This window comes from Crinia signifera, chromosome 2, assembly GCF_055691185.1.
Source record: "Crinia signifera chromosome 2, ASM5569118v1, whole genome shotgun sequence".
In the NCBI taxonomy this organism is placed as follows: Eukaryota; Metazoa; Chordata; class Amphibia; order Anura; family Myobatrachidae; genus Crinia; species Crinia signifera.
Window position 1 is genome coordinate 255,195,553 of NC_139218.1, and position 13,283 is coordinate 255,208,835.

Here is a 13,283-nt window from a genome sequence, read left to right on the forward strand (position 1 = left end):
CTGTGGTTCTCAAACTCTGTGCTGTGGCTGCGTGGCACCCTAGGGAGCCTCAGGACACTTTTGGGGGTGACTTGGATCGGTGGTCCAGGACCAATTCAAATATACTATATGATCAAAGTAATAGGCAAAACCAGTGCTGGTGGCTGCCAATCATAAGTTACAGTATGTGGACAAACAGAAGCAAATCCTGTCTTTCACCACATAACTGAACCCTAATAATGACATATAAACACAGATTACTTAATTCAATATTTTTTTTCAAACTTTTGCAATAAGAATTTTCTGGTTTCGGGGTACCGTGAAAAGAATTCTGACTCTTTAGGGTGCCATGATTCAAAAAAGTTTGGGAACCACTGCTCTATAGTATAATACTACTTGCTAAGATAAAAGAATTTACAAAATTGTGATAACTGGAATTTGACATTGTTGTTGTTATTAACAGAATTTTACTGAGATCTTCTGTTGGTGGGCACTGATAATGATTACACATTATATGTAAGGTTTCAACAAATTAATTATGTATCCTTCACACAGTATATTTCACACATTTCAGACTGCTTAACATGGATGAAGAAATAATTCTAAGTGTCCAAAATGTCATAATAAGGAAGCTTCTTTTTGGTATTTGGTATTTGCTCTGTTGAAGGGATCAAAATCCTGGTGGTCAGTAATACAGCTGGCATGTCTATGCAATACATGAGTACAAAATCCATTGATACTGTATGTCCTAGAGTATGCCTATTTGGGCTTACTCTTAAATGTTAGGTCTTCATAGTTTTCCTTATTTCCTTATTTTTGGGCATTTTATTTGACATGTACTGTATTTGGAACAATGTATCATTATATTGGCAGTAAATACAGGTATCTGTTTGCAAATTCAGCTTAAGCTAATCTTAAAATGTATTTTTGTTCCTCAGAAAAGTTTTTGGTTGGGGAGTTTTCATTTCTTTGTGTCATTTACATTTACAATATATAAACAAAAATACATGGTTACATTTCATTTTACAGCTATATTACTGAGATACACTGATGTTGAGGAGTGGTCCATGAATCATATTCACAGTGGGTATAACTCTAGGGTACTCTTCCACAAATCCAACAAAAGATAAACTGTTTCACCTTCAGCTTCACTTAACAAAGAAATTAGGTTTCCTTCAGGAAATAAGACCTATTAAAACCAGAGGTGTGTAACCAGCTTTAAATCAGCATTTTGTTTGACTGAAGTGAAGTTACTAGAATCAGGAATTAGTTAATTAGTGTCCACATGAATTTATTATATATATATATATATATATATATATATAAAAAGCTATTTACACGTTAATCTAATCTATTTACACGTTAATCTAATATTCTATGTCTGCTTTATTACAGCTGTTCATATTTTTGACACTTCTCCACATTGCTACACTTTTCTTTTACAGTACATTTCTATTTGTGATACACACCTATCAATAAAGCAAATGAATATTTGGCATTTGTGTTTATAACAGTGTACTATTTATGGATGTTGTATTAATAAGCAGTGTTTCTAACATCATATTTTAACTTGTGTTGTATTTAAAAAGATAAAGAGATACATTTTTTTCATCCATTTGACATTTTGGAAGATAAGGTACACTTAAGCTACCGGAAAAAGGGGGTGGGAACACACGGCTCCGTGACAGCGCTTGAATAGTTAGAAAAATATTTTTGATTGGAAAGATTGGATGATCTTTACAAATTGTTTATTTAATATTGATATAAAAACAAACGGTACTCTTTACCTAGCACGGCGCCCACGATGTCCATCGCGGTCATCGGGGGTAAAAAATCGCGGCCATTGCATGCACTAAAAAACGGGTGCGACGCGATGCCCGCGATTTCCCATAGGGATCAATGTTAAAAGTGTGATTGGACGCGATTTTACTGTTCAATGCCTCAATGCCCGCGATTTTTCCATAGGAAACAATGTCAAATGGGCCACAGAGCCCTAATAGTCCCCCTGAAGTCTGAAATGGCCACCACAATTGTTAACGCCACCCCACGATCAACGTGAACCCGAAGCGTGGCGAGCGGTGGCGGTACGCGTCCTCCGACCTTTTCATACCCCCACTATCCACGTCGGCGTGGAGTTGAGAATAGAATAGTGTGGCGAGCGCAGCGAGCCACCGAGCCCGAAGCGTGGCGAGCGCAGCGGATACCTGTGAAGCCCGCGAAGGGACGCGTTTACCTGTGAAGGTATCCGCGTCCCCTCGCGGAGCTCGCTGCGCTCGCCACGCTTCGGGCTCGGTGGCTCGCTGCGCTCGCCACACTATTCTATTCTCAACTCCAAGCCGACGTGGATAGTGGGGGTATGAAAAGGTCGGAGGACGCGTACCGCCGCCCCTCGCGGGCTCGCTGCGCTCGCCACGCTTCGGGTTCACGTTGATCGTGGGGTGGCGTTAACAATTGTGGGGGCCATTTCAGACTTTAGGGGGACTATATGGGCTCTGTGGCCCATTTAACATTGTTTCCTATGGAAAAATCGTGGGCATTGAACAGTAAAATCGTGTCCAATCACACTTTTAACATTGTTCCCTATGGGAAATCGCGGGCATCGCGTCGCACCCGTTTTTTAGTGCATTTGATGGCCGCGATGCCCGCGATGGGCGCCGTGCTAGGTAAAGAGTACCAAACAAACTGTATACAGTATAAAAGAAAAAAGGGGGGTACATAGAATATCGCATGGATTATGACTTAATAAATGTTTAAAACACTCTGCACACACACTAAACATTTATTAAGTCATAATCCATACAGTTTGTTTTTATATCAATATTAAATAAACAATTTGTAAAGATCATCCAATCTTTCCAATCAAAAATATTTTTCTAACTATTCAAGCACTGTCACGGAGCCGTGTGCTTCCACCCCCTTTTTCCTGTTTCTTTTAGCCTGTAAGTGCAGCTGCTGTGATTAAAACAACCCTTATTTTGCGCCCCTTGGAGGACATCCCCACACGGTGTCCACCAAAACCTTTTCTCTTTACACTTAAGCTACCACTGGATTTGCAGATATTTGTTTTCAGCCCCATATGTGTGGGAGTTCAGATGCTGTTGCTGATGTTTACAAAACAGATAGTTTAATTGGCTTCCTTCTGTGGCTCCCACCCAAATTGACACCAGTATCAGTTCAAGAAGTCTGGTGTGTAATGGTCATCTTATTTATTTATTTAGTTTCTTATATAGCGCAGCAGATTACGTTACGCTTTACAATAGTAGACAGTGATAAAACAAACTGGGTAACAACAGACAGACTTGGAGGTAGAGGGAGGATGGAAATACTCCCCTTAGAGATGGTGTTCAGGTATTTTCTTCTCCTCCTTGGATATATTCCCTTGGCTCCACCGAATGTTCATATATATGGAAGGATACAAAGGAATAACAATGGGTGAATCCACATCAAAAAATAGATTTTCACAAAACACTGTCTGGTCTGTGTGGTTCCACCGATAGTCTTCGGTGGAACCACACAGACCAGACAGTGTTTTGTGAAAATCTATTTTTTGATGTGGATTCACCCATTGTTATTCCTTTGTATCCTTCCATATATATGAACATTCGGTGGAGCCAAGGGAATATATCCAAGGAGGAGAAGAAAATACCTGAACACCATCTCTAAGGGGAGTATTTCCATCCTCCCTTTATCTATATTTTTGAAAATCCGTAAGGGAAGCGCCTCTTTCTGATTTAAAAACCATTTTTTTTCCAGTAGCCAAACAGGGATAAGGAATATATCCCATCAAATCAGAATAGGCGAATCCCCACCATATTGGCGCTAATAGACTCTCCAAAAAAAACTTTTTTTAGACTTGGAGGTAGGATAGCCCTGCTGCAAGCTTACAATCTATAGGGATATAGGAGGGAAACACAAGGGCAGGCACCAGTAAGCATAACAGTCCCACCAAGTTACAAGTCCAGAAGGGAAGTTAAATAATACATAAGTGCCTCAGAGGGTTATGCGTGTAGAACTTAAATATGATAGGCTTGCCTGAAGAGATGAGTTTTCAGGGAACACTTGAAAGTTTGGAGGCTAGCAGAGAGTCTTATTGTGCGTGGCAGGGCATTCCATAGGATGGGAGCAGCCCGATGAAGAATGGGGCAAACTAAAAAAGCTCCTAAACCTGGGTCCTTATACATTCCCATTGACCCTATTGTGGTACCATCCTGGTTTTCTGTTGGGTTGTATATCTTCCCGTTTGAGTCCATGGATGTCAAAATTTTACATATTTAGAATAGGCACCTCATACTTATGCAGACCTGTACGAGGAACATGGTATGTCTTCCAATCCCCATTTTGCTTATTTACAAATTTGTAATCTCTTAGCAAGATCTGGGATTGGAGGCACCCAACTCCATTTGAAGGCCATTTGTATGTGTATTTTCACAGAGTTAAAGTTACAGCATTACCTAGTTGGAGCAGAAGTGTAACTATTACTGGCTGACACATTACATACGAACCATAGGTAGTACTAAATATTATTTTTGTGATACTGGGGAGAGCTGTAAAACTTGCACTTTTAATGATCTTTGGAGACTGGAATTGAGGAATGCTCACTGGAGATGATCGCTATGAAAACAAACATACGGATGAAGTGGTTGGTCGTGGAGTTTACAGATAAGCCCCATACACACGGGGGATATATCACTGAGAGTTATATCGCTCGCGATGAGAGATATATCGCTCAGTGTCCCGTTTGCATCAGTGACCAGAGATGGTCGCTGATGAAAAAGAAACTGCAGTGGGATATTAGACAAAATCGCCCCCGTGTGTACACAGCCATAGAGTGATTGATCAAAAAGTTAGCTAAAAATCTACGTACATTTGAATATATGCAAATACAGTAGTTCCATACACCCATAATAGGAACAATAGCAGCAAACTCTATATCAGCCCCATGTTATTATATGTTGCACTAACTGTCTACCATATAGGGGGACATTTACTAAGATGGGAGTTCTATTTCACATGGAATGTTGCTATGGGCAACCAATCAGATACTATCTATTATCTTCTATAAGGTGCTACATAAATAAGTAGATTCTGATTGGTTGCTCAAAGTAACACATATGTGAAATAGAACTACCATCTTAGTAAATTTTCCCTGTAATGTCTACATGTTTATTTTTCTTCTGTGGTGAGATATATACATTGTTTAAGTTTGTTGATTGCTTATTGGGGGTTTCATTGAATTTAAGTACTGTATATTGCATGTCTTACTTTTTACATTTCATGAATATTTTATAAAAAATTATCTTTATTTAAAAAAAATTCTAGTACATGTATGTTGTCATATTGGTCATTCTTTATCATATTTTCTTTCGTTATTTCACATATGAATTATTATTTCTGTCGTGAATTGAATTCCCTTCTCTCATTATTGTTTGCTTTTACAGACATCCACCATGGAATGGACCTATGAAGTTAATGGAATTGCACCAAAGAGCACTCCTCCAACAAATGTATCATCCAAAATAGGCTCCTTGGGTTTCAAGCAGGTGGCAACACTTCAGCAACGCAATTTTCTGCGAGAAAACCTAAAACTCACAACAACAGGAGTGTCCTCACCCAATAAAGGAGCATCTTTAGTTTTAAGAACAAAATAAATACTATGAGTAATAAACATGATTCACATTTATATTAATAAAACATATTTCACATTTTATGTCCATGTTTTTGTACATAGAAAATACACAAATCATATAAATATTTCAATAAAAATGTCAAAGTATAATGGAATAGCTATATAAATACAATAATTAGTTAGTAATTAAATAAATAAACTCTGTGTTGAAAATCCATCAATCCTACAAAGGTCTTTTTTCCAACCTACCATAAAAATACATGTGGTGGGGAGCCTTCTTATAATTTCAGTAATAAAAATTAATTTTAGAAGCTAGTCCCCACTCACCCTACTCTGCTCTCAAAACAATATAGCAGAAGACACTTCTGAACATTTAGGGGTGTGACACAGGGTGTCTTAAGTCCCATTGCATAATTGATGATGTCCCTTTTCTGATGTCTCACTTGGCTCTTAAAATCAGTGCCTCTTAAAATCAGTGCCTATGTCTCTGAGCATGCCCTGATAATAGAAGAATGTAACCACTACATTAAAAATAGTATTTTCTGGAGAATTGTTTTTTAGAATAATGGAAAATGATTTGTATAAAGGTTAGATGTGAACTACTGTACAGTTCTAACTAAAATATCACAGGGATAACAAATCTGAAAGGTAGTGTTGTCAGCAGAACTAGAAATGTCATGAACATTTAAGTTGCTTCTATTCAGTGGTGGAAAGATTGTCAGTTCGGTTTTTATTAAAAGCTGAGTTGGAGATTGCAAGTGGATGGAATTGCAGAAAATAACCAGAAATGTAGACCAGTCCCGGGCAGATGGTGAAATATCTAGGGAATATAAATATAGAGAGGAGTTTTATAGAGGGCTGCAGAGTGACTTGGGATAAACATGGTACTATACCTGATGAAACAGCAATGAGGTAGATCCAGAGAACTGACAGAATCTGATTCAGGGTTCTACACTGCTGATATAAACCAATTATTTTGAATCTATGACTGCACATGAACAGAATATCGCCCATAGGGGGAAGAAAGGTGATGGTCAGAGTGTTGCATTCCTGTAAATGGGGTGTGTTGCCACTATTTTCTGGGAGGGAAAAGCCAAGGGTCTAGCTGCACAAGCCAAAGTTTCTTATCTGTCCAGCTGCATCGAATGTTGCACTGGTCACAATGTTGGATGTCAGCTTGTGATGTCAGCCTCAGTGCTTGGCTCACAGTTACATGCAGAAGGTGTCACTTCTATTGAGACATCTCCTGCAAACCCCTCATAGAAATCAGACAGAATATCAAAGCTGCTTGCATGTGGAATGAAACGTCTCTGCAGCACTAATAAGTAGAATGAAAATCAGGATACAGTAGCACAGCTTTTTTAAAGACCTAGCAAAGTGTTTGCATGGGATGTAATTGGTTTTTAAATGAATTTGTAAAATTAGAATGTTTTGTTCTTAACTTTTTTCATTATCTCTCATGGATAGATAAAGTGTCATTATTGCACAGTGATGTCAATAATTATGTGATCAAAAGTTTTATTCCAGCCATTTCCTTCGGAATCCATTACCAACTTTAAAAGTTAATGTAGGAATTGGGAAACCATAACCATTTGAAATATTGAAGTCATTTGAAATGTCATTGCAGGTCCAGCAGCTACTGATTGCTGTCCAAACTGAAGTACTTAAAGTTAGATGGCTAGACACAGCGGGCTACGCTGTTGTTTTCTGACAAGCCTGCACATGTCAAAAAAACTCTACCAGCTGCTACTGATTTAACAAAATCAAGTTAAAATTACACTTTGTAAGTGGTCTCTTACATGTCATGTGTTTTTCCTCTCCACTGTAAGGATATTTCACGTCAGCTGCAGACACAGAAGATTGTAATCAAAGGGTAATTATGGATCTAGCGAATCCAAATGAATACATTTTATGAGAGTTAGTTACCACAACACTTAATCAACCATTTTTAAAGTAGAATTCTTTTTGATGGATTGTATTTTACGTGTTAATAAAATATCTACTGAAAATCCAGAATCAATATTAAAGAACCATGCCATACAACATCCAGATACACTTTATGGATCAGAGTGTGTGTCTGATTTCATTTTGATCAACGTACTAGGTAATAAAACATTCAATTGTACCATGGTGACACATGCAATGATTACATGCCAATGCTTCCTCTCTCACATGAATACCGTAAAACATGGAAGAGACCAAGGGGCCAATTCAGGATTGCGCATTGCGATCTGTATTTGGCCCAGCTTCGACGGTCGGGATTTGCGCATGCAAATTTTTGTGCATGTGCAACCCCCCTAGAGAACAGCTTCGGCGAGTTACACACTCGCTGCATCGTTTGCTGCGGGGAGGGAGGGCCGGGGGCATGCAAGGGGGGCGGTAGCAGGGGAACACGCAGAATTTTATGGGTGTCCCGATAAAAACAATGGGCGTTCCCCTGTAGAAGCAGGCATGTCGATGCTTGCTTGGGATGTGCGGCTGATATCACATGACATCAGCACCCGCCCCGTCTTCGGTAAACAGGGGCAGAAATAAAAATTAGTATAGACTGACTTTTATTATCGAAGAGGTAAAAAAATCATTTGATGATCAGCGACCCTCAAATTATTTCTCTCCCCTTCATCCGTATACAAGGGGATGTGTTCACATACACATCCTCACATGGTACCGGGGGATTCAGCGGAGGGGGCAGGCATTCGGCTGGGCGGTGAATATGGGCTCGCTAGGCAGTGAATGTGTACTGCCCAGCAAGCCAACCTGAATCAGGACCTAAACCCAACAGCAGTTTAGAATTAGTTTAAAGTAATGAAGTTGGCAGGAGTTTTCATTGGACATTTGGGGCCAAATGTAATAGGGTGAGAGTTTCAGAAAGTGAGAGATTTTGGAAGAGTTTTCCCATGTTTTTTAAAGCAGCAATCAATTACATGGCAAAATCAACCTGGTTTTGCAGTGTAATTTATTGCTGCTTTAAAAAACATGGGAAAACTCTCCCCAAATCTCTCACTTTCTGAAACTCTCACCCTATTACATTTGGCCCTTGAACTTTTTGTACCATACACAATGCAATCTCACCAATGTGGCTACATGATTGGAAATCAAATGTAATTGTGCAAAATGAAATGCTCTGCACATTGGCCTGGCTTTACATACACTCCAGAGGACAATCCTCTTCATGCATCGATACTACACACTATAAAGTATTGGTTACTAGTGTTTGCAAGTTAATAAAGCTAGTAATTATTGGTGCTCATCAGGGCTGGATTAAGAACCACTTGAGCATGGAGCTGAGAATATTCACAGGTCCATAATGAGAAGTAGCCACCTCACTGTGTAAGTGTGGCCAAAACTTTGTGAGTATATCCCCCATTTACACCTTCAGACCCACTTTCATCATTAGGAGGTTATTCTAGTTTGTTCTGATGTTGTGAATTCACAATGGTGAACGATGTTTGGCAACTGCACATGCGCATAAACTAGCAGTGCGGGTGGGGGGCGTGGGATGGCGGCAATGGGCTGCATCCATGGGAATGCCCAGCATTTCATGGGCGTTCCCATGTACAGTAAGTGCGCCCGTGACACAGGTGCGGGGGGCTGGCAGCTGACATCAGCAGATGTCAGCTGCCCGCCCACTTACCGCTCAGGGCACTCGTAGATGTGCGAGCGCTGTAGAAATAATTTGATGGTCGCCGACCATCGAATGATTTACTCCCAGCACACGAGCTGCAAATAGATGTTTATGCAAAACATCCATTCATATGCGTGTGGGGAAACTCGGCGTGCAAGGGGGTTGACTTGCAAAGCTGCAAAATTCACAGCTTTGCGAATCAACCAGAATAAGGTCCTTAATACATGAAAATAGGAAAATTGCATGTCATTTTCACGCTGTGTGGAGGACTGTAGTTCTATCCACCTCTTTGGTAATCTGCAGATCTATAGATATGTGGGGTTGGACTTCCCAAAACCACCACGGGAACTGCAGCAGCATAGTTACGCCACTATAAATGGGGATTGGCGCAGTGCTCTGCTCCTTGGTGTGTGTGGAAATAAATTGAGTGGTATTCCACACACACCAAGGAGCAGAGCGCTGCGCCAATCCCCATTTAGAATTCTGTAACATATCCGGATAGGTCATCCGGAAAGTGCAGCAGCTAGCACCGCACAACCGAGGTCAGTGCGCAGACCACCAAACCTTTTTTATAGTTACGCCACTGCCTCCACCTTTCCATCCCGCTACCCCTGCACCTCTCACTTCCTCCTTCCCTGCACCTCTCGGTTCCTGTCACCCCTACACCTCCATGCCCATCTGTCTCTGCTGCACTTCTCTATCCATGTCACCTCTCACTCCATCCTAATCTCCACTTCTCCATCCCCGTTGCCCCCCCATCCCCCCTGCACCTCTCACTTCCTCCATCCCCTCACCTTTACTTCCCCCCTTCACCTTTACGTCCCCCTTTCCCCCTTCACCTCTCACTTCCTCCATCCCTGCACCTCTCTGTCCTCCTCTGCACCTCTCCTTCCCCATCCCCCTGTCCATACTGCAATTATATGTCCCCCTACACCACTGTTTCATACACACAAAAAATGACACAAATCATAAAAAAATATCATAAAATGTTTTTGCTGCTGATATTTTCTGACCTCTTGCAGGCAGCAGGTGGGAGATGCAGTGGGCGGCAGGCACCGACGGGCAATGGGGCGGGCAGACGAGGGAGTGAAAGTCCCTTGCTAGCAGTCGCGGCTGGGACCCTGTCTGCAGGCTGCTGCTTAACACTCTCACAGGCAGATTCAGCACCCCGCAGCAGCCCAGCATGATTCTAAGCGCCAGCGGCTGTGACAGTAGGGTTAGAGAGAAGACAGTAGACAAGTTGGAGTGGGTGGGACGCTTTCACAGTGCACTCTGCAGCACCCGCCGTAGACTCCGTGTCAGGCCACGCCCCTGCCCGCCCTCCCTCCCATTGGACAGCCGCCGCCAACCCTCCTATTGGACAGCTGCCCGCCAATCATGTAATGGCAGTGTGACAGACTGACAGTGAGTCAGACTGTCATGGCTGCGCCCATGCCGCGGCCGACTTGCCTGTGCGCAGCGGCAGGTGACACGCCAGCAGCCACACTGTCACTGACACAAAGCATCAGCATACATTTGTGAATGACACTGCGCTTTGGCACTCCGGCGCCCACGCAGCCCCCGCTCCTCCAAGCAGTGGCGGGGGCTGCCTTACACAAGCTACGCCACTGGGCACATACATAATCTGCAGTGCTTTACAAAGAATATTTTTGGACTGCACAAGGAAACTCCACACAGTTAGGGCCATAGTGGGAATCAAGCACATGACATCAGTGCTGTGAAGCAGTTTTGATAACCATTATACCATCTGTGGGGTCTTCACATAACACCCCAATTACTATACCAGAGGCGTGCTTGGCCAGGGGCAGGGTGCCTACTGCCCCTCAGGCCAATACTGTAAGTAAGCAGCTGGCTCCTCCTATGGGACCAATGAGCTGAGCTCTTCTCCAGGCTGACCTATCTTCTTCTGTCCCCCACCTCTCCTCCCAGTATTCCCCCTGCTTCTGTTTTTGGATGCGGCCCTATTTTTCCACAAACCTACACATGCACAGTCTGTTCTGTGCACTACTACTGGCAGGGAGGAGGGGACCAGGACGAAGGAGGCTGCACATGGGCCTCCTCCTATCTCAGAACACCACTGGGTCCCTGCATTGTAATTGTAGAAAGGTCCCTGTATTGTGTATCTTGTACTAAAATAGACCGAGCTTAGTCATGTGGGGCTGTTAGGTGATGTATTAGGTATAGCTCTTTGCCATAACATTTTTTTATATTTCAGTAGCTATTTAAAGTACACCCAATCTACTGTACAGATAAAGCCGTGATTATTAATTTGCCTACATGGGAAGCACTAGCAGCTTACGCACACGCAGGTCCCATTGCCATGAATGGAGAATGCGAGCATCTCACACGTATCAATGATAGACAGAATCTATATATTTCCATAATAAACAATATTAAAAAAAGAATCAAGAAGAAGAAAAAAATAAATAAAGATTAATGTAGATAGAGAAGGGGGGGGGGGGATCGTTCATCTGACGTGATAGACAGAATCTTATTGGTTGCTAAGGCAACATACTGTTACCTTTATTTTTTAGAAACTTTACATAATTTACCCCAATAATCACTATAGAAGTTAAAGTGGGGGTAATGATTATAATCTAACAATAATAGTCAGTTATGGGGGATAAGGCTCCACTGTCTTATATATATGAACATCTGTTATGTTTATAGGTGTATATAATCAAAGAGTCATAAAGTTAATGCAATATGAAAGAGGTGAAAATATATTAAACTTTGCAGTATTTGTTTTTCTTAATAAAACAGCTGTCATTTATTATTATTTAAGTATCATATAGAGAAAGTCACAGACCTGACATGACAGGAAGCACTGAGATTTAGATGTATTGCTCTGTCAGTGAAATGTGTCTCTCACCGCTTAGTCTAATGATGATAAATGAATGATCTATTTGATTGAATCCATGAGACAGTATTTGCTTTCATTCATCTGAAAAAACACATTTACTTTGATGTGAAATTAACATTTACTTTAATATACCCTTTAAAAAATGTAAATGTAAGTTTCCTCCTTAACTGTTTTACTCACTCTGAAATAGGAGCCTAATTCAGAGCTGATTGCTGATGCGTTTGATTATTGAATGACTGCGCATATTGATCGTAGCATGCATGCATGAGCCCACATAGTAACAAAAAATAGCAAAAGGATCTATTTGCTTTCCCCTCTCAATTTTACTTACAGTGAGTCAGCATTTGGGGGTAGTAACTGGACATTTTCTGGGAATGCCCGAATAAACACAGGTGTGCCCAGGGTGTTTAAGGGAGGGTGTGATATGTCAGCACAGGCCTTTATCAGTCAGATAACTGTTTCAGAGTTGTGGAAGGGTCAGACTTACTCATTTCTGCACAGAAAATATATTTTGAGGGTTCATGATTTGTGTATGTCCTTGTTCTACTGGTTTCAGCAGCATGAATTATGTTCTGACATGATGGGAGAGGGATAAGTGCCCTAGAGCTTACTAATATCCTGCAGTGCTAGTGATATTTTGACAATGGGGGCAGGGTTGGGTGTGTGTGTGTGTGGGGGGGGGGGATACAATTCTCATGGATACTCTCATGGATCATAAATGCATTTCAATAAAAATCCTTTCCTATGGAAGCCTCCTCATGACTACCAAATGTCCAGCTGATAATAGTGGGAAAAATATGTAGTCCCATGCAGACAGGTCCAGATTAACAATGGGCCTGATGGAGCTATAGCTCCAGGCCCACTCTCCAAATAGGCCCATTTTGTAGATGAGGACCTGGGCTTTCCAACGAGCCCAGCCCCGTGTCGTTAGCCCCCTGGGAATGGGAAATACTGCTGTGCAAACTTGGAATATTTTCCCCATAGGATAACATGGGACTCACTAATTCTGACCCCCACCCAGTTCCAAAGGCTGCCAGTTCCTCCCCCTGACATCACAGAAGCTCGAAGGTTGATCTCATTCGAACTCAGATTGCTGGACTTCAATCTTCAACCAATTTTTTTATTTCTGAAATGTAATTTGATGGCTGTTCATGTTCTTTGAGGGCAGATTTCTCTGGAACCAAATGGCC

At 41.6% G+C, this 13,283-nt stretch overlaps 1 protein-coding gene across 2 annotated transcripts in view; it reads left to right on the forward strand.

Moving 5' to 3' along the window:
* The window catches only part of CFAP47 (cilia and flagella associated protein 47), a 474,937-nt gene extending 469,253 nt beyond the window's left edge, over positions 1 to 5,684 (forward strand). For both annotated transcript variants that reach the window (XM_083174330.1, XM_083174331.1), the window contains one exon: positions 5,418 to 5,684. In XM_083174330.1, coding sequence (XP_083030456.1) covers positions 5,418 to 5,627 — 210 coding nt within the window. In that variant the 3' untranslated portion in view covers positions 5,628 to 5,684. The remainder of the gene's footprint in view (positions 1 to 5,417) is intronic.
* The last annotated feature ends 7,599 nt before the right edge of the window (positions 5,685 to 13,283 follow it).